General features: G+C 40.8%; 1 protein-coding gene across 9 annotated transcripts in view; it reads left to right on the top strand.

The window, feature by feature from the left end:
- Window positions 1-22,635, top strand: part of elavl4 (ELAV like neuron-specific RNA binding protein 4) — a 108,500-nt gene that overhangs the window by 24,412 nt on the left and 61,453 nt on the right. For 7 of the 9 annotated variants that reach the window (XM_012877903.3, XM_012877901.3, XM_021324179.2 and 4 more), the window contains one exon: window positions 18,597-18,683. The exons of the other annotated variants lie outside the window; for them this stretch is intronic. In XM_012877903.3, coding sequence (XP_012733357.1) covers window positions 18,597-18,683 — 87 coding nt within the window. The remainder of the gene's footprint in view (window positions 1-18,596; window positions 18,684-22,635) is intronic. 9 annotated transcript variants of the gene reach the window in all.

The raw sequence follows: 22,635 nt of genomic DNA, 5'->3' as shown, positions 1-22,635 counted from the left end.
AAAAAAAAAAAAAAAAAAAAAAAAAAGAAATCTCCTGTCCCAATTAGCACGCTTTGGTTTTTAAATATTCCTTTTGTGCAAAGCCTAAACACACATGAAGACTCACAAAATGGTTATGTTAAAAATTTAATAGGCTTCCACAGTGATTTTCTTCATTTATTTAAAATGTTTCTCTCTCTCTCTCTCTCTCTCTCTCTCTCTCTCTCTCTCTTTTAAAAACGTTAGAAATCTGAGAGGCACGGCGAGGCATTCTGCTGCGAGGGGAGCAGCATTCACAAATACTAGACCTAATTCCTTTGGCAGCAGCTCAAACTGCTACAGACAGACACATAATCAGCTGGGGAGTGTTAGCGCCTCAGCCCACTAGCAAACACAGGACCGAGCCCTTGTTGTGCAGAGCTGCTTTTTTAGAATAAATATCCTGATGGAAAGTATGGTGGAAGGAATGTGTCTGTATCTCTTTGTTCCGTCGAAAACACATAAAGAAAAGAGAGGCAAACTAGCTTTCCTATCTACTTTCCCTCTCTCTTCTCAATCCAGTCATCTCCTGTTTCCCCCATCCTCCTTCCCGCTCTCTTTCTAGCATCCTCGACTGTACCCTGTGTGTTTTAGTATTCATACAGATGTTCGAATTTGACTGGCAGTTTCTCCTGAGACTGTGCACAAGTGGCTGACTCCTCTCATCTGCATTTTGCATCCCTGGAAAAAGAAAAAGGTGGGGGGGGGGGGCAGAGCATCAGCAGGCAGACAGGAATTGTGTGTACGAGTTGGAGCACGGGCTGTGTCGTGTTGCCTGTTGTTTGACGCTGGCAGCTCAACCGGCTCCAGCGTTGCTGCCTTGTGATGTTTTAAAGGACGTTTCAAGGTCATGCTTTTGACAGGCCCCCGCCGCCTCTGACGTATTAAACATTTATATATTTCTGTAGCCGGATAAATTATAGATTCAGCATGCAACTGATCATGCTACAAAATGGCAGCATTGTGGTTGGTAATAGACACATCTGGGCCTGCAAACAAAGCATGTGGCGTTTTTTTTGTCTTCTGTACCTGGTGGTGTGTAACAATTGAAGACCTAAACCATCTGCCGGACCACAGGGCTCATCACCAGAACAAAGACAATTGGAACTGGGTTTGAGTATTGCAGGTCTGGATAGGAATGGAAAAATAAAATAGGAGTTCATAAAATCTTTGTATTTCCACAACAAACTCCTTGTCCCATTTCCTAAATGCTGTATTTCCTTTTTTGTGTCCTTCCTTCCTCCATTCTATGTGTCCTTTCATCTGCCCTTCCATTCTTTTTTCCTTATATCCTTTATCATTTCTCTTTTCATCGTGTCCTTCATGCTTTCCTTCCTTAATTGTCCTCTTACTATTTCCCCTCTGTTTGTTTTTCCTTCCTTCAGTTTCTCCCTATGTCCTTGTGTCTATCTTTTTTTACTCCTTGCTTCCTTTCCTTACTCCTTGCTTCCTTCCCTTTTATGCGCTTCCTCATGTCCTTTCCTTCTTTATGTTCCTCCATTTCTTCCTTGCGACATTCTTTCTTTATTCCTTTCTTGCCGGGTTCTCTTTCTTTTCTTTTTTTGACACTTTCTTTGTATCCTTTATTTTTTTCTATTTGCTGAGCTCTCTTTCTTTCCTATTGTCTTTTTTCTTCTTTCATGTGTACTTACTCCTGTCATCTCTTTCGCCCATCTGTTCCTTTACTGCGTCCTACCCACCTTCCTTTACTTCTGAGAGTCCTTCCTTCCTCGTGTCACTCCTTTCTTTGTCACCATCCTTCTGTTTTTACTTCCTTACATTCTCTTTCTCTTCCCTCTCTACCTCCTTCAAGTTTTTTGTCTTTTCGTGCGTAGACCTGTGTAGAGATACAGTATCTGCCATAAGTCTGTGGTGAACCTTAGCATTTTATATTTTTAAATAAGTTTAAAAACTGAGGACTCTGGTAAGTCCAGCTTGGATACGTCTTTTTACCTGGAGAATTGTGTTGGAACCCTGACTCTTGATTAAAGGTGCTATATCAAGCTTAAAAAAATAACAAAACCATTTTGTATCGGTCGACCTTAAAAACAAAACCTCAGTTTGTGAACTTAGATGTACAATTGTTATGTAACCATTCACCATGGTGGAAAGATGGTTGAACGAAGGAGTTTAGTTTAACTAAATCTCACTGGAATCGGTTTTGAGTAGGGCCAAAAACATTTTGGCTACTAAGTAGCATTTAAAATAGCTTTATATCTTGCATTTCTTTGGGCCGTGAGCTGTGATCACCGATTCTGCCCTTTTAGGAGTGGCACTTGATAGCTAGGAGGGTAAGATGAGGCTTTGATGTTATTATGTTCAGCACATATGTCGAATATTGATCAAAAGTGTGTATGAGAGTTTCACACATACAACTGCCTTATCCGAAGCATGTTTATGGAATTATAGTGAAATAAAATAACAAATATAACTACATCGTCAGTAGTTTCAGGGGCAATTATGCAGTCAAGGACAAAATTGTTGGAACCCCTCTGTTAATCAAAGATAATCCCACAATGTTCACTGAAATAACTTGAAACTGACAAAAGTAATAGTAAATAAAAAAAACAAACATTGAAACATAACCAATGAAAATCCAACATTGCTTTTCAATTGTGGTTCAACAAAATCATTTTAAAAATCAAACTAACGAAAGAGGCCTGGACAAAAAGGATGGCACTTGTAACTTAATAATTAGTTGTGAACGCCTTTGAGGCAATCATTACAGTCAAACAATTTGTGTAACTGCCAATGAGATCTCTGCACCTGTCCACAGGTATTTTGTCCCACTGCTCATGAGCAAACTGCTTCAGTTGTCTCAGGTTTGAAGGGTGTCTTCTCCAGATGATGTCTGGAGCTGCCTTTGAATGCACCCTTCTAAGGCAGCTCCTTCTAAGGCCCTATTCGCACGGGATTGGTTCTACCTGGGGACCTCATGTAATAAATAAGTCATCCCCCTACGTTAGCTTTTTTATGTGGTGCATTCGCACGGGATAACCAAAGCGACTTGCAGACATTTACGAACATCTCTGCTGCCTATTGAGCACGTGAGCGGCTAAGTAATAGAAGCAGTGCAGCCAACACTCCGCTCATAAGCGTCTCAGCGCTCTCTTTTTTTCCAAAGTCACCGGTAGATTTTGTGAGTCGCGGTTTTTGGGCTAATTTTTTTTAATGTGCAGTCGGTTATTGGGGCTTGTTTTTTCTCTAACAGAACCCCTTTTCCTGTCTATCGCACTGTGCAACACGTGCCAGACCTCGCGCTGTTGTTGCATTTTACAGACAGTGAGAGCTGTCTGTCCCCATATGTAGAAACCGGCTCTGTATCGCTCTGTGGCAGGTTGCTTACTGGGCTTGTTTTCTGATAGGGTTTTGGTGGCCGGGGCTGGAGTTTTCGAAATGCTCCAATGCAGCCTCCATTCTTCACCAAAAACAAATAAAAATGCACCCAGTAAACAAAAAAAAGCCATATCAGATCCCGCCCATTTCTATGCAAATCACAGAGACGCCTATTCGCGTCAGATTAGTTTAAGACCTCAAAGTTTAGCAAAATACATTCGAGAAAATTTAAAAACACAGACAATCTCCTTAATTATTACAAATCACACGTGGTCCCTAGGTAAAACTAATCCCGTGCGAATGGGTCTCAAGACGTTCGATAGCATTTAGATCAAGGCTCATAGGCTATTTCAGAATAGTCGTATAGTCGTTCTTAGGTGGTTATAGCTGTGTCTTTTGGGTCACTATACTGTTGGAAGACCCATGACCTACAACTGAGATCAAGCGTTCTGACACCAGCCAGCACATTTCTCTCCAGAATGCCTTGATATTCTTGCCATTTCATTGAATCCTGCACAGATCTGAGACACCCAGTGCCAGATGCAGCAAAGCAGCCCCTGAACATAGCCGAGTCTCCTCCATGTTTCACAGAAGGAACAGTGTTCTTTTCTAGGTATGCTTTTTGTGTGCGTCTGTGAACATGGAGCCAAAAAGCTCCAGTTTTTTTTCTCATCATTCCAAAGGCAATTCTTCCTGAAGCTTTGTGGCTTTACAATATGCACTGTGGCAAATTCCAGTCTTGCATTTTTTGTGATTTGCTTTCAACAACGGTGTCTCCCATGAACTCCACTTTGGCTCAAACAGTGATGGATGATGCGATCTGAGCTTGGAGTTCACCTTTAATTTATTCGGAGTCTGTTCTGGGCTCTTTGGTTCGCATGATCTTTCTCTTTAATTTGTTATCCATATTCCTCCCGTGGCCACGTCCAGGGAGGTTGGTTACTGTCCTGTGGACCTTAAACCTCTGAATAATATGTGCAAATGTAGTCCCAGGAACATGAAGCTACTTGGAGATGGTCTTACAGCCTTTACCTTTAACATGTTTGTCTATAATTTTATAGACAAAGTATAATATACTTGTAAGCCTTTAAATAGACAGACTTACTGGTTACAAGCTTGAAAACGTCTGTAATGCTAATTAGTGGACACACCTCAGTTTAACATTTCCCTATGGTCAAATTATTTTCAATCTTTTCTACGGGTGCTATCATTTTTGTCCAGGCCTGTTTCATCAACCTGTTTTTGAAATATTCTCTTGAATCACAATTAAAAAGCAATGCCTGATTTTCATTGGTAAATTTTGACTAAATTTTTATATATTATTACTTTTGTTATTACTTTTTCAAGTTATTTCAGTTACAATTAAGGGGTGCCAACAATTTTGTACATGACTGTATGGTAAAAACAGCGCTGCTCAAGGGCACAAATCACTACTTACAGTGAGGCCAATGAGCAGATGCAGCGTCCTGAATCAAATACTATATATGTATATATATATATATATATATATATATATATATATATATATATATATATATATATATATATATATATATATATATATGAATGATGTTGATTCATATTCATTCATATTCATATATATATGAATGAGGTTAGAAAGCCCGGGGTGTGGTGTAAATTAGTTTGTGCAGGTTGGTGGTGCGTCGTAGTTTGAAGATCTATCAATCGGGGTCCAGCGAGTGACAGACAAGTAGGAAATACCTGTGACAGGTCGCCAGTGAGATTTTCATCATGATTTAAGGAACCGCATGTGTCTAAAATGCAGTGTTACTTAACTGACGTTAATACAGAGCCTGCCTATCAAATGGTGTGTGTGGCTTACAAGAACTCACCTGTGATGCGCTTACCTGTTTCCAGGCTGATTAACTGTGAGAGAAAAATGCTATGATGACAAGAAAGGTTTTGTATTGTTGCAGACAAGCTCAGACTTATTACTTTAGATTATTCTCTCATTCAGTACTGGGTACATGTCAGATAATTTAGTTTGTCACAGGAAAAGCAAACCTCATAAGAGCTACTGCTTCCTGAGATCTGATCCCAGGACAGGGGGGTGAAGAGGCATAATGGCAAGTTTAATGATGGCTTCATTGGGTTTATTGTAAATATTTGTTTATCTGTTTGGTTAAATTAACAACTCAAAGAAATTATGAAAGGTCCTACTTTGCTGCAATCAGAAATAAATCATCCTCAATGTCAGGTTAGTGTTCGAAATGTGCCTTTAAATCAGGCCTTTATAGGCCAACACTGATTCAGGTTGTCTTTCTACCATATCCAAATCTATTTGTGCAGAATTTTGTTGTCATGTATCAGTAAATGCAACAAAATGGATCAGAGAAGACATGTGCAACACATTCTTTGATAAAGGCAATAGTTTTAAATCCAACAGACAATTAAAGAAAACAAACATTATCTCTCATTTTTAAGCATCATAACTCGTGTGGCAGCTCTTTGTCGGATGTTGACAAATGTACATGGATGTTCACAGGCCAAAAAGTGTGAGGTTTCACTTATGATCAATGTAACAGAATCTAAACATCTGATTTTTAGTATTTGACCAATCACCAGTCAGAACCGGACGAAGGAAAATTTGTTAATGATGAACACAAGCTAACTGACTGGAAGATTACTAGGTATGGTTACATGGTTTCAGAAGTCTTTCTGGGTCTGGTTTGTATTAACATTTAATAAAAAATGAATGTCTGGAAATATATATCTATATACAGCACTCAAAAAATCTAGAAGAAAAGGCAGATGTTTAATGTGGAGATGTTGCTCTGCCAATGGAACAGGCAATGATAATAGAATTTTTAAGACAAGTTATTTTTAGGAAAACATCAGTAAGATATTTTTAATTATTATTATGTTTCTGTAAGTTATCACTACATTAATAGTCTTTTGTTCTTTTACTGTATTTATATGTCACATAATTAAGGCCTGACTAGTCTAAAAATGATTTCTGCAATTTTGCACATAAACATATATTTAGATGTTTTAAATGGGCTGAAAAAATTAAAAGTTGCGCAAGAAATTTGAGAATGGAAAATTTTAATTTTAAAATGAAAAATTAGGTAGGGATGCTAGTTTCAAACAGCATTGCTTTTAAAAAGGTTATTTTCTGTCAGAGCTTTATGACTGTAACATCAGTAGGAGGAATATGGAAAGTCTAACTATGGTGGATGACTCATAAAGATGGGTCCACCCATTATAAGGACCATAATGTTACAGCTGACTCAATTTAAAACGGAAACGGCTCTGTACACAGAACGCCCCCTCCTCCCTAATACAGTATGATCAGGGATCGTCTGTGGTGTTATCAGACAGCAGGTAATATTGATATTTGTTGAGTATATTCTGAGAGGAGCATGGAAATTTAACAATTAGTTCACATCCACTTCCAGTCGTGAGAATCGCTTTCCATCCTACACATGGAAATGCAGATGGGAACTCAGGAAAGGTGATATCCACTGCTTATCACCCCGGATAAACGTCACCAGCAGTCATGATCATCACCTGTTAAATTGATATTGGGGGGGCGGGGGTAGAGGACGAAAAGACAGGGATGGAGAAAATGAGAAAATGGAGAGGAGCGTGCTATCTCTCAAGGCTCTTCTGCTCTCGCTGTGAGACACACACGCTGTTGTAGGATTTTTTGTATATATAAATATATATAACAATCAGCCACTACCTTTCTATGTTGTCACCATGACATTCGCCACAGTATATGAGCAGAGATAGCCTCCTGTGGGCATTTTCAATTATTCCGCGCTATACAGGAGCAGGGGAGATTTATCTGCTCATTTGAATACACGCCACTCTTAATGGTTTAGCTGGTCTGCCGCAGGCCTCGACCGTTAGCTGAGCGCACCTACATCTTGTGTAGACTTTTGTTTCTCAATCTTCCTACTGCAGCAGAAGCTGTGAGAATTTAAATTTAATGTTAGTTAATGTAAGGCTACAACAACAATCAGAAATAAGAAACTATTAATTGTATCTGCTATGACTTGAAAAATACAGCTTTATAGCATTTTTAAGGGAACCAAGACATTGAGATGTTAGAGTTGACAAATATTCTTAAGATCAGTGGTGATGAAATTATGTTGTGCAGCCCACAACTGCAATTCAAGAACAGGACCAATTTGATCCATCACCACAGGCGGTGGATGCAGACGGATACTTAATAAAAAATGTTAAACTGAGGTTTCCTCTGATGCATTAAAAAGGTAAAGATTAGGAAATAAACAAAGTTGGAGTCTTTAATGTCATAGTATGGGACAACAAACGTCAAATTTTACTGAAAATAAGTCTTGGGAGTACTCATTTTTTAAATAAAGAATGAGTTTTTAAAGACAGAGCGTCCCGTGCCTTTCTTCAAATAAGGCAAAAATGTAAAAACCTTTATGTTTCAGGTATGCAGTGGTTTACACAAAAATCATGTCTCCACAGGGGGAGCTCAGAGCAACAGAACAACACCACTGTTCTGTCCGTGTCTGTGAAGCTAATACTTAAACAGGCAGCGTTAATTTATATTGTCCGGGAGGTTTACAACTTCGCTGTTACCGATACAGCAGCGTTAATGAACTTCTACGTGGCAATCAAACACTGATGTTGTGAGCATTAGCTTAGCATGTAGCATCGCTCAGCGCTTAATTTTTTCGTGTTCATGTGACCCGTAGAGAAGGTTCCTCGGAACAACCTTTTTTGTGTTTGTCTTGTCGATAAAGTTAATGTCGATAGTACCATAGTTTTTTTTTTTTTTTTCTGGCTGTATTTGGCAAGTTGGCAGACATTAAACTTCCAGCAGCAGATTATTGTTGAGGTGAGTCAAGGCAGGGAGACAGAGTGTCTCTGTTATTGGAGAGTTGCGGTTGAAAGTGGTGCAACAATTTGGACAAATGTGAATGGATCAGTTTAAATGACTTTTGATGCAAATTAATATTTTAGTATTGATTACATATTATATCATTTTGACAACTCTGTCCTCCAGAGTACCTTCAACTTTTTTGGCCCATCTTTGAAAGGTTAGCCATTTTCACCATCAGTGAGTCGTAAGAAGCTATTTTTAAACTATATTTTCTATGACATGTTGAGACTTGCCAAGGATTCTTACAGGCTGCAAGAAAGTGAGAGAGAGCAAGACTTTCACCAGTGCAATAAGAAGTACAACAAATTTGCTATTTTCTATACTTTTGAGATAACAACCTCTATCACGGAACGTGATTTAAGGTGAGGATCTACAGTTTCTGCTGAATAGTTATAGTAATATTTTAGTCTTTGCTTTAAGATAATAGTAACACTATTTCCCAGCGACTACTCTCTCACACTCCTAGAATAGATATCCATGGTCAACAGTATGGCTAGTTGAACATATTTTAAATTATAAAAGATTTTGAAGCTATAATGCAGTTCTATAATATCTTAGTATAGTTCAAACCTGCTGTATGATTAAATTATTTAACACAACATCACATCACACCACAAAAGACAATTTCCAAGTACTGTGGTATGGGAAGGGAATTCAGCTTGTTGCACTGTTGGCAAAGCATTTGCTTTCTCTGCAGTCGCATGTAGTTTTGAGTTATTCATTGCTTCTATCAAACCGTTGACTCATTAAGACAGATGACGGACGGCTGTCCTTTTTCCCTCGCAGCTATTAGATTATTTAAGCTCCGGTTCAGAGGGAAACCAATAAGCAGATTATGGAGACACACGAGTGCACAAACGAACATACACTCACGCAGTATCCGAGTCTGTGAAATGAATTCTTGAGTAAAATGGTCGGCTAATGTCTATGTGCTGTAGCTCTATGGCTTTGCTGCAGGGCAGACACACATGCACACACCCACCAACAGAGACACAATCAGGATGTGTCTGATGGTGGAACAGTGATTAGATTAGGTAGAGCTCTGCTTCTGCTAAGCAGCCAGATATGTGCTCCTGCCTCACTCTTGTTCCCTAAAGAAGTGCTGGGCCGTATGCATTGTTGTTATCATATACTTTCAGGCTGTTTAGTGGTTTTTGAAAATACCTGTTTCAACAAATCCAATATCACCACTTCCAGCCTCAAAGCAGTTTTAATTAGAACTCCTACTGCGTGTTATGCTTGAAAACGAGTTCAGTCAGAGGCGTTACAAGTTTCTGTTTCTGCTCCTATTGCCTTTTGGGATTTTTTTTAACTTGCCAGCAAATGAGCAGAACTGCAGGCTTGAACAAAGTGCAGATGTTTGTAGTTGGCTGGAATGGCACGGCCCTGCTGAACTGCTTATTTCAGACAAAACATCCAGTTGGACACAGTAACTGTGAGCAGGGTTGCACATGTGCATGTCTATAATCTGAACCAGTGCATCGTGGTGCGCTTTGCTAAAGATAGGGTGCAGCTTCGCTCTTACGGCTGGTTGCCTGCACAGGTGCAGAGCCCCATTCACCTGCATGCCGCTTGTGGCAACGGTGTCCTCTGTCATGACACACTGTGCTGCTGACTCAGTGGAATCAGCCTGCCTCGCTCTCCCAGCCTCGCAGGCTGTTTTCTTACATCCTCCACCCTGTGTCCCACTCTATAACTAAAAGCAACTTCAGCGCAACACAGAAATGAGCACTGGAGAAAAGTGCTAGCTATTCACTTAAATGCATCTGGCTGTGGTGCAGATCTGTTCCTGCACACTGTGTTTATTTAAGAACAGCTGCAATAAGTGTCACCGTATTGAAGATTTAACAATTGCATGTGTTCTGTTGTGATTCTTCTGAAAAAGGCAGAAAATTTAGTTTTTTACTAAAGATGTCTTTTCAAAGACTTAAATACACAGGATTTTTAAACTAGGTCTTACACTAAATGCAGTCATGCCTTATCTTAATACACTTGTTCATTAATTGCTTTGTCCATCGACTTGTTTTGTGATTAGTGTGAAAAAACAAGGATTTGTTAGCTGTGTGACTTGTAGCTGAGGAATTCAGGAGTTACGCTGTGAAAACAACTACAGATCCCATGATTAGCGATGCATCAGCCATTCAGCTAAATATCACAATAGGCCAATGTTTCCGTTTTTGGCCTAGTCTGGTAATCTGTGGATCAGATTTTGAAATAAATAGATTTTCCTAAATAATCAAACACTTCAAAAGAACTGTTTGGGCTATAAACACATCAACCAACACTATATACTTGGTGCTTTTTTCTTTCTTCACCTTAGATGATAATAATAATAATAATAATAATAATAATAATAATAATAATAATAATAATAATAATAATAATAATAATAATAATAATGGTTAGGGCAAAACCTTATATACATTAATAGAGATTTTTTTATTTAATTTAACTTTTTAATTTTCTGTTGAATTCATATCTGCTGTCTCTATCAAGGAACCTGAAGTACAGTTTTCTCTTTTAGTCCTTTGGAGGGGAAAAAAATCTGGACTATTTCAAATTTCTATCAGAAAATGTTATCGGCTAGGAAAAGCCCGATTAGTGTATTTCTATGCGCAGTTCAGGGGAAGCACTAAGCAAAGGAATTTATCCATTTTCCCACAAACCCAAGAAAGATTTTTTTTTTCCTAAAACTTGCATTAGTTTGTATGTTTATGCAATTAAACTGTTGCTGTCCACAGCTCTAACCCTTTTTTCTATAAAGTTTGGCTTTTAATAGTTGATCGAACTAAGCTGTAATACCAGAATAAAAAAACACAAATTGAAATTGATTACGTTACATACAATCTGCTTATAGTATTAGGGTACATTCAAATAATGAAGTAAGTAAGTTGTTTGATTGCTTTTCATAATTGTGGTGAATGTTGCGATGGCTGCAATAAATCCACCCATTTCCATTTGTCTTGTTTCGTTTTGGTTCAAAGGATCCAGCACTTGGACCTTTAGTATCTCAGGTATTGTCATTTTTGTCAGGTGTGAGCATCAGACATAGTGAGGGTCCATCAAACAGGCTGACTACTGGCATACTGACTGTTAATTTATGACACCAGAAATATAATTGACACCATATTTTGTATTTGAATTTGTCTTTTGGGGAATTAGTATTTTAATCACTGATACTGCGGTTGCTATACATTTGCTATATAATGTGTAGCCCTAGTTAGATAGCATCTTCGCTAAAACCTTTAGCCACATTTAAATTAATTAGGGAGGGGGATGAGCAGAATGGGACAATGATTTAGCCTCTTTAATCCACAAAATGTCCTTAGTGCCTCGGCCGATCACTGCCATTCGTCACAGCCCGGGATTACAACAGGACAGACACTGATTCACGGCAAAGACATCTTACTGATTCGGTTTGAGCTGGAAGTCGAGGTGCAAGCTGCAGCAGCAAGAAGTGAGACAAAGGCTGGCAAGCTGTTGATGGGGATTTGATGTCTGAGAGGAGGGATGGCGCCACAGCTGACAGTTGGATCAGGAATTAGGAGTAAAGAGGGGAGAGCGAGGGACTGTTACTGGCACAGAAGTGAAGCTAGAAGAACAGTGATGAGGACCTGAGAGGCCAGGCCAAGGCCGGGGTTGGGGGGGGGCTCAGGGACAGCAATCGGGCTGACGGGCAAGGCCAGGCCAGGCCTTCCATTCCAAGGCCCGGTCCCTTGTGCTCCGGGCTCTGGCCAAACGGCCAGGCAGGTGTCCAGCTGATCTCACACCCCCACAGGGGAGGAACTGCAGAGCACCAGTCACTGGAGCTGCACAAATTGAAGTGTCATCTCTAGAGTCAAGATGCTCACCAATTTTCTGCCTGCGTTGGTGCAGAGTTGGGATTCAGCCAGTGGACAAATGGCTCCAGTTCCGCCTACAGTTTGGCTGAGCAACGGAGGCTTTAATGTGTGTGTGTGTGTGTGTGTGTGTGTGTGTGTGTGTGTGTGTGTGTGTGTGTGTGTGTGTGTGTGTGTGTGTGTGTTGTAGACATATTCTGCCTCTTAACTATATACATATTGAACGACGGGGTCACTGTCCTCAAACCACCGGATGTTCTTTCTTTTGACGGCTCACGAAGGAGTACAAGTTTTTAGTTTTAACCATGCGTGGAAAACTTGCATCAGCCATTAAAAATGTTATTAGCCACCATTTTAAAAAAAAAAATATATAATTTTTGTCTAGTCATTTGTCTTTGCAGTAAAAAATAAAGACACCTAAATTTATTTACTCAAAAATGTTCGGTTATCTTTCCTGAATTCTTTAAAAGAACTGTGGGGTAAAAAATTGTTGCTCCTGGCCCGTGCCATTTCACACCTCTGCAGTTTCAGTCATTTCGTACTTGACTTTTCAGGAAATGGTGCCATCTACTGTGGGGTGCTTCTTATCGACCATGAGTCGATTCATGCCCGCCAGTAAACTGTAGGAAATTTTGCTTACGTCACTCCAGTAAATCATATCTACCAGCACGCTCTTACTTAATCAGGGGTCTTGATCTGTATCATATTTTATGACCGTAAACTGATGTCAAATGGGGATTGGAGCCAAAATAATTGCCAATAGGCTGTAACAGATTATAATATACAAATAAATGTATTTGACTTTTTAAGATATTCCACTGTTTTGTGAGCCTTTATCATCATAATTGATGAGAACACATTTTGTTAGTGCAGTAAACCAAAAATAAACTCACACGCTGTGGTTTAAAAACATGAGTGGGCAATGGTTTGTTTACAGGTGTGACATGGAAGTAGTAAGGAACAAAATGGCAATGCGTGGGTATGAAAATGAGGTCTGTGAAAGGCTGAATGATGCATGTTACTTACACATACTGATGCTGGTGGGAGCCTGCTGATAATACCTTCGGTTAAGTTCACCTCTTTGCCAATTTATACCGCCCGCTGCTTTCTCGTTGCATTTCATTACCTGTGAGTGAGTTCCTACTTGTGTGCGTTTTCAATTGAACAATTATTTATTTTCTTAGGATTTTAATTAAAATCTGTCGCTTGATTGTTTTTGACTGTGGTTTCTGTTTGAGGCCTCTGACTCTACTTAAATAATGACGGCAACAAAAGTCACGTACAACAAGGACAACATCTCTAAAGTACAGAATGGGGAAGGGTCAAAATGTAAGGCGCCCCCTGCCTACGTACTACCGACCTACCATCCTTTTATCCTCCCTTTTGTCTGTCATACCTTCCTTTCTTGTGTCCTTTCTTTCCTTCTCCATTCCATGTGTCCCTCTTTACTTATTCCCTTCCTTGTGTCCCTCTTTACTTATTCCCTTCCTTGTGTCGTCCCTCCTTCCTTTGTGTCGTCCTTCCATCTTTCCTTTCTTACATGTGTGATTCCCATGTTCCTTGTGTCCTTCCTTCCTTCCTTCCTTCCATCTTTGTGTCCTTTCTCTATGCCCCCTGTTCATCTTTCTTTGCTCCCTTCCACATGACCTACCTCCCTTTCTTATGTCTTTCCTTAATTCCTTGTGTCCTTTCTTCCTTTCTTTGTACCTTTCCTCCAGTTTTTGTTGTACAATTACCGACTGCCCTTGTAGAAACATTTGCCATTAATGCATTGTGAACTTTTGTTGTTTACATTTTTAAATAAACATCAAATATGGCAAAATCTGGAACCTTGAAAAGTATAAAACGTTCACATGAAAATAAAAAGTAGTACCCCAGTAAATTTTAATTCTGTTAGGGCTCCTCTTGTAACCTAGGCCTCATTCTGCCTCGACCTTTAATCTCACACAACCATGCACCTATTACCCCGAGACTAGAGGCGGCATGCAAGAAGCTGCATTGATCCCGATGAACAACAAAAGCATCACTAAAAAGAAAAGAGAAATAGAAGAGGGGAGGGAGAGGAGGGGGAAAAAAAAGTCAAGCCAAAGTTAAATGAAAAATTGCTTACATACACGTCTTGCACGGTCTGGAACATTTATTATTCTGAGTCACACAGGGAGAAAAGAAGTGGAGGAGGACAGAAGAGGAGAAGAATCCATTTGGTAAAGTAGATGCAGATCGATGGGAGTGGAGGCAGGCAGGCCAGAGAGCATCACAGGAAGAGCGTGTGTTTGTGTCAGTACCTGTGATGTGTGCGTGACTGCTTGCGTGCATGAGGCGTCCCAGATTACTTTTCCTGATTGATCCGGCCCAGCATCCGTCTGACCCGCAGGACATTTCAGAGGCTCAGAAGAGACTGGTGGAGGTGGAGCGATGGCGAGAGGGAGCGACGGCCAGGAAGAAAGGGAGAGGAGAGAGAAATATAAAAATCAATAGCGCAGAGAGCATTACACGCAACCCAACCGGCCGAGGAACTGAGATAGTAAAGTCGTATTAATCTCTTTGTGTCTCAGTCGGTTTGATAGGAACTGCAATTCAGAGTCACTTTCGCTAAGGAAGAGTGGGTGTCGGCTTTGGGGTGCAGAGAAAGGAGGACGCGTGCTTTCCACTATCTCTGCAGCTGCAATAAATTTAAGATCAAAGTTTAATTAAAAGCAGAAGAAAACACAACTAACACCTAAAGCTAGATTGTGAGAGAAAGTCTATATAGTCAGATAAGTTGAACACTGGCACCATTTTGTAGCTGGCAGGCGGTTTGTCTATCTGTGAAGTGATCCTGCATCACAGCGTCTGCCCTGCAGTCTCTCCAGCCTCTCCAGCCTCCATCTATCCTGGCCAAGTCAGGGTAAATTGATTGTTTAAGCTCTGTAGGAGTAAGGGGGAGAGGAAAGCTTGCACCAGGCCAGCAATAATAAAATGGTAGTTTTATTGACTAAAAGCAGACGAGGAGTGACAACGCTGACCATGCTAGAAGGAAGGAAAGCAGACTTCCTCACTATCGTGATCATGTTAGATTTCCGTCTAAACGTCCTCCGGGTGGCTCCAGGAGGCTTTTTAAAAGATTTTCCAGTATTAGAGGAAAGCAAATGTTTCTTTGCTGTAGGCGGAGAAGGTTTGTCCTATTTTGACTGCAGTGCCCGGATCCCACTGGCCGGAAGCCCAACAAGACAGGAAGCACTTTTGTGGCATCAAATATTAATGATGTTATAGAGTGTATTGATTATATAATAACTTTTTTTTCCAGCGTTGAGAGCCGACTGAAATGTATTCCCTGAATAATTGAAAATGTATCCATGAGCGGTTTTTCATCTCAGAGGTTGGCTTGTGCAATTGCACTGCAGATTCTGTCTGAAGCGGCACGTGCGTATTTGTCCTGTGGACAGCGAGGATAGGAAAGGAGGTGAAACTGTGCAAGGGTGGTTGCGTGTGTATGTGTCACCTGTACTTGTTTTGTTTTAATCAAATGGTTGAACATTGAGCATCAAAAAGTGGCTTGAAAATTAGACGCGGAGACGTAAACTCTCTCTCCCTAAGAATTGCAAGCTTCATTTTCCCGACATTCTGCACCCCTGCGCTACATTTGGTGTTTGAAATGAGACCCATATGCACCCGCTTGCTGCTTCCTCCATTTTGATCACTTTCATTTCTACATACAACCAAAGCCGTATACTTTCTGCTTGCTGCAGCACGCCATTCACTTAGTATGTAAAGTGACGGCCTTGCAGAGTGGGTGGAAATTGTGTTTGATGTTTCACCTCTGCCTAACATTTCCTTTTTTCAGGGTAGCTTTTCAAGTTTACATTTAAAGGATGGGACAAATCTCTTTGATATGCCTACTACATACACACCCCTTTCCCTTTGGTGCCCTGCATTTCCTGTTGATTCAAAGAATGTTGATCAGTTTTGCTGTATTATATTTATTGTCTTCAGATTCTGACCAGGCAGGGCCCTTTATACCCTTGGGATTCAGCTGTCATTGTTCACAGGGTGTATGGATTGCACATACAGTGTATCCATACACCCTGTGATTTAAGGAGACCAGAATAAAGCATCCAGATGCTTTTTTTTTAACCTCTACTGTGACCTATAACCTGTACAACGCAATTAATAAACTGCAGTCTTCATGTCACATCTAATGTAACCACCAAATGAAGGTCCGCTTTTCTAGTATTTCTTTCCTGCCATTTTTCTAAGTCACATCTCAGCAAAAGCTGCGGTCCGTGAGGACCTTTGAGAGAGTCAGAGGGATCTCGCTGTCAAAAGAGATCAGTCGGGAGAAAAGGTACAAAAGGACTTCCGAGGCATTTAATATAGAATGGAGCACAGTGAAGACCATCATTATCGAGTGATGAAACGACAATGCAACAGTGGCATTACCGAGATACCAAGGATGTCCCTCCGAAATACGTGAGCGTTTTAGATAAAAACTGGAGGCTGTCAAGAGGTCTGAAGAAACATCGAAGGAGTTGCAAGAAAGCGCGCCGACGGTTTCTTCATATCTCTGGGAAAGTTGGGATGCTTTTCTTATAAAGATAAACATCAAAGCCAAACAAACCGTTGCAAAAAAAATGCTGAGTCATGCTTGAGAGAAATATTGTTTCACAATAAAAGTAAAAAAAAACAAAAAAAAAAACAGGCATAAAACCTTCAGGGATCTGCCTGAAAGCAGAAGATGAAGAGCTTCCTCTTTCAGCGTAATAGTGACCAGACTGGATAGTGGCACAGCTGCCAGCACTGTTGTCTTGCAGCAAGAAGTTCTTGGTTTCCAACCTTTCTGCATGGAGTTTGCATGTTCTCAGGTGCATGTATGGTTTTGCTCTGGATACTCTGGCTTCCTCCTATTACATGACTGTCAGGTTAATTGGTCTCTCTAGTGTTGCTCTGATTTGTGAGTGTGTGTGTGCAGGGTGTACCCTGCCTCTCACCAATGTCTGCTGGATCGGCACCAGCAGTGACCCAAACCATACATCCAAATAAGCAAAAGCATGCTTTCCGTGGAAAAAGATTCACGTATGTGGGCAATTTAACCAGAGCCAGAACCTGAATGTGGTTGAAATTCCACCGTGGGATCTGAAGATGGCTGTAGAAGGGAGATGCTCTCACAGTTGGACATATTTGGACCATTTTTCCACAGAGAACAGGGAGCATATAAGTATTGGCATATCATGCCATGCCTTGCTGATAGAGCCCCAACCGAAAATCCTAAAGGCTGTTATAAAATTGAAAAGTATTTCATAGCAGTGTGCACACAAACAAAACCACGTTATCATAGTTTAGTTTTTGTTTTTCCCCTAAAAGATTTAAGTATTTTTTGTTTGTTTTTTCAGTTGTACAGATCATAGGTCACATTGGGACTACAAGGTGGAAAAGCTCTGAAATGTTTCATCCTATCTCATTTTTTTCACAGAAATATAGCATTTTAACGGAGATATGACATGTTTATATACACTGCAAGTGTCTGCCGCACTAAAGAAGCAATGCAATTTATACAAATTCTTCCAGACCAATTTGTCCCAATCAACTTTACGTTCTCTCCATCCCCACTTCTACAGTAATCCTTTGACCCTCACCACACTAAAACAAGAGGTGGCATGAATGATTCGTCTTCATGATGAAGCCAAAAATATCTCAATATTTACCTCCACCTGTCCGCCTTGAGATGTCATGTCTTCCTTTCTACCGTGACCTCTCCGCCCCTTCCCATCCTCTTCCCTCCTCTCTAACTGACAGTTCATTCTCATTTAGACCTCCATTATGCATTCCTGCCTTAGTTTACAAGACACATTGACAACAGAACAAGTACAGACTCTGTCTCTCCTCTCCCACCTCTGCCTCTCCCTTCCTTTGAACAATTGGAAGTGTCTTCCCTATTACTCAACCCTTGCCTTTTTATTCGTCCTCCCAACTGATCCCTCACTCCCGCTCCTCGCCTCTCTGAAGGAGTAAATGAAGGCAGAGGTCATACCTCCTTTCTTCCTCCCCTCTTGCTAAATTGGCTCCCGCAGCTTCCATAGGTAGCTGCGGGCGTTTATGCTCCCCTCTCAGTTCCCGGAGAGCCACCGAACGGAGTTCCTGCTCATTTGTGCCGTTTCTGTCTCTTCAACCAGAGGCTTGTTTATCCTCAGAGAGCAAGAGGGAAGCCCTCATTATAAACCCCGCCGAGGTCATTCCAGTCAGAACACCAATCTACAAGCTTCAAATGACACATTTATTGTTGTTTTTTTGTTGGTTTGTTTGCTGTAAAAATGCTGAAATTTGCTGAAATTTTATCCCATGGTTCCCAATATGCAGCTTTATTTTCATGCCTATAAAAACATACTCCTGAGCTACCTGTCTTTGTTTTAGCTTAGCTGGTGGTGACTATAAAGCTACAACAGTTTGTATTGAATGCCAGATTCTAATAACCCTAACCTTGCAAAGTGACTATATGATGTTGACGGCGGCTGTGCGTCCCTCCCTCCCTGTGCTCCGCTCCGTAGGGGTCGACAGAGACACAGTGGCGTCAGGCAGAGCTCCCACAGCTCCAGGGCTGGGCAGAGAAGGGATTGCTGACACAGCCAAAGATGGTAAGGAGACTACTTCTGCCAAATGGATGGCCCAGCCATTTTATACACCCATGAAGTGATATGATCTGATATTTCACTGTGTACATTACTGCGCACTGGTTGGTGATGCTGCTGACTGAGACAATTGGAGCTGTTGCAGAGATTGATGGACAGTGGCTTTAGAGCGAAGGCAGCAGGGAGGACGTGTGGCAGAGGAAGCTGTTTCTGCTGCTGACGTTTTCATCATTTCTACATGTTTTGTTTTTTTGTTTTTTTGGAGGGACTTCAATCTATATTCAGGCACTTGGTTTTCTTGAGATCAACACATCTGCATCTAGATTAAAATGCCTGTCTACATCATCATGCTCTAGTGGTTAAATTTATTCATACATGTCTCGTGATGTTTAAGAGGGATACTTTCTTCTTTTAAGACACTCAGTCTTACCCAAGTTTTTACCTTCATTTTCTTTTCATCTTTAGTTTTAAGAACCGAAGAACTTTTCAAACCTTTCGTAGCGTTAAGTTTCTCCCATGCACTTTTCTTTGAAGCTTTATCCAAGCTACTGTGCTTTGCCTAAGTATTGTTATTCGTTGTGCTTTTCTTCGCATTACAACCACAGACTTAATAGACCAACACATGGATGGGCACAATTGTAAAACAGAAGCACGATTTCAAATGGTTTTGAAAATATTCAACAGCAAAACAACATAAAATTGAAACTTTGGCAACTCCCTTTACCTTGATACTCATAAATAAAACCCATTCCAAGCAACTGCCTCCCAAAGTCACCCGTTTCTTAATATTTAAACATGTTAAGTAGCTTTTTACATCTCACACGGCACTGTTTAATCCATCATAAAGAATTAAAAAGGTACAGTGCAACTGCAAATATACCAAGATGTGGCCAACCACCTAAACTGACTTGCTGTCCAAGAAGAGCATTAATCAGAGAAGCAGCCAAGAGCCCCCATGGTAACTCTAGAGGAGATCCATGACTAAGGTGGACAAATTTGCTGACTGGATGTGGAAGAAGGTACTGTATTTTTCGGACTATAAGGCACACTCATAGTCTGAAATAATAAATATAATACTTAAATTTTCCCAAAAATTGATGGTGCATCTTGTATATGATTACCGTTGTGCTTATTGACCGATTTTATGTGGTACAATGCGCTCAAAAATCTGTTAAAATGTGTAAGTACGACTTTGGTTAGCCACGAAGCCACACCACTCAATGGATATTCGGAGCATTACGGTGCACTTTGTCACTACATGATCAGACCCCTGAGCTGTCTACAAGACTGCCTGACTGTAATGTCGAAACTAGAAGTGCATTCATGTAAAGACCCTCACGTTCTCGGCCGTAGTTCAATACTTGGAGGACTCTGCACGGACTCCATGCATACAGGTATACGTCACACTATAAACTTCTCTGAGGCAAGAAGTCTTTACATGGAACTGTTTTATATGTGACACCGAGCTTGATACACTGAGCTGCTCCAAGCAGGCGGTTGCAAAGGCGCGCTGCATCACAGTCCCTCCCTGTTCTCACTGACAGCTGGGAGTCTGCTGGAAAAGTAGCTCAGCTAGCTAATCACACATTTTCCATCCGTTCTGCTGCTTCATCCCACTGGCAAAAAGTGTGGGAATTGTAGGAATTTGCCACAAGAAATGTAGGCGACGGTATGCTCGACTCTGAACATCCGCAGAGAGGGAGGGAGGAGTCTGCCAAGCTCACAGTATGCGCACCGTACGCCCAAGTATGTGGGAGCCTTTAGGCAGCCCACGCCCAGAGTATGCGCTGGCAACAATAAACCTAGTAGTAAGTTAATTCAATATAAAAGATATGTTTATTTTTGCCTTATGTTAGAAACAGGGCAGTGTAGTCCAACTACTCTGTCCTCCCGATAGAGACGGCTAGAGAGCTGTGGACGTGAAGGGACAGAGTGATATTACACTCTTGGGAATATTTAGTTCGCCTTATAATCTGGTGTGCCTTATGGTCCGAAAAATATGGTATTCTCAGATAAGATCTAAATTGCTATGGGGACTAACTATACCCTGAACACACCTTCCCCATGTTAAATCTGGGACTGGCAGCATCATGATAAGGAAATGCTTTTTTTAAAGCTGGAATGTGGAAGCTGGTCGGATTCATTAGGAAGATAGATGGAGAAAGACACAAGGCAGTCCTAGCAGCAAATCTGAGGCTAGACTTGAGGCTGGGCTGGTGGTTCACCTTCCAGCCAGAGCTACAATAAAATAGTTTAGATTAAAGCATATTGATGTGTTAGAATGGCCCAGTCAAAGTCCAGACATAGAGCCCATTTAGACTTTTTCATAAAGACTTCACAGGTGGTCTGCATCCCTTCTGACTGAGCCGGAAATGTTTTGAAGAGAAGAATAGCCAACAGTTTTGTTTATAGAGACGCCGGCTGAAACTGCACCAAAAGGTGGTTCTACAACGTGCTCATGGTTAGCTAAATGCAAATGCACGGCACAGTTTTCAAATTATACAAGATTTACTGTATACTGACAATCCGTTCATCTTTTATGCTTCCATTTCACAGATGGCCTATGACATAAAATCCTTAGTAAATACAATGCAGTTTAGAGTTATAAAGGGATACAATGTGAAAATGTTGAAGGAGTAAAACCAGTTTTCCAGAGCATTGTATACCGGAGCGCTCATAGTTGTTGTAAGGGCTTTGTATTTTATTATAGGTTTCCAGCGGTTGCATTAGTTTTAAAAAAAAAAGAGCAGTGCCTACACAGGACTTGAATTATAACTACTGAGACTGAGCTCCAAGAGGGTTGTGCTTGTGCACAGTCAGCAAAACATGGATGCAATGAATTGTGTCCCCAGCACCAGGCTCCACAGTAGGAGAGCCGGGACAGCTGGAGCGTTCACAACCAACATGAAGTGGACCAGTGAGCAGCACCAGTGCTGGTGGGCAGGGATGAGGGGAGTAATATAATTGGCTGCTGAGACTCGGCAGGTCCCTGTTAATTAGAGGCAGCCATTTTGGTGTAAAAACTCCTCAGAATATGTCCCATTGAGTTGAAAGTCTCTCTGACAGAATGGTGCTCAGCGGGGAATGTAAACAGATTTAATAAGGCCCTCTCCAATCAACTCTGTTATGGCTACAGTAGACGCCATTCTCCCCTCGCTCTCCGTTCTCCCTTCGTCTTTCTCAGCCTGTCTCAGTGTCTCTGTTGTGGCAGAGCGGTGAGTGAGCAGGGAAGGATACTGTCAAAAGAACAATTTGCATGCAGCTCTCATCTTAAGAGCTTTTAGACATCTCCCTGTCTGTTTGTTTTCTGCTGTGGGGCCTGAGCCATTGTTCTCGCTCCGTATGTGTGCTGCCTTTTGAGTGCGTGCTCTTTCACTCACTGCTAATGCATGGGAAACCTGTGCTTGCATTTGTGTGCTTGGAGCAGGATTTGTCTTTGTTTTTTTTTTTTGTTTTTTTTTTTGAAGTACAGAAAGGTGTTAGAAAAACTTTAAAGGTTTTTCTACAAATCAGGGACGTTTAAGCTTGAGGTAAACCATCAAGTAACATTGCTGATGTAGTTATTTGGGAGAGCTTGAGTCTGAACAGATGGTCAGGTTATTGCAGTTCTTATTTTTTATTTTATTTTTTTTTATTTTACATGTATTTTTGCGGTCAGTTTGTTTACAACAAACCAGACAAACCTTTATAATTAGTTTTACTTTGATTTACATGACATTTGAAAACAGAAATCACTCAGTAAATATAGTTATCACACAGAGAGTGGTGTATTCTAAGCGTTTATTTCTATTAATCTGATAATGATGGCTTCATAACTTCACTGCTAAATAAGCTGGTTGTCCAAACAGTTTAGTGGAAATTAAGTGGAAGGCAGAAGTGCGTTTGAAAAAAAACGCACAAACCACACAGCCTTGCTGAACCTATGTAAGAGTTTATGGAGAGTCACGACTTGACTGAC

Source organism: Fundulus heteroclitus, chromosome 9 (assembly GCF_011125445.2).
Source record: "Fundulus heteroclitus isolate FHET01 chromosome 9, MU-UCD_Fhet_4.1, whole genome shotgun sequence".
Taxonomy (NCBI): domain Eukaryota; kingdom Metazoa; phylum Chordata; class Actinopteri; order Cyprinodontiformes; family Fundulidae; genus Fundulus; species Fundulus heteroclitus.
The sequence above is the reverse complement of the archived record's forward strand: the minus strand, read 5'-3'. Positions and strand labels throughout refer to the sequence as shown.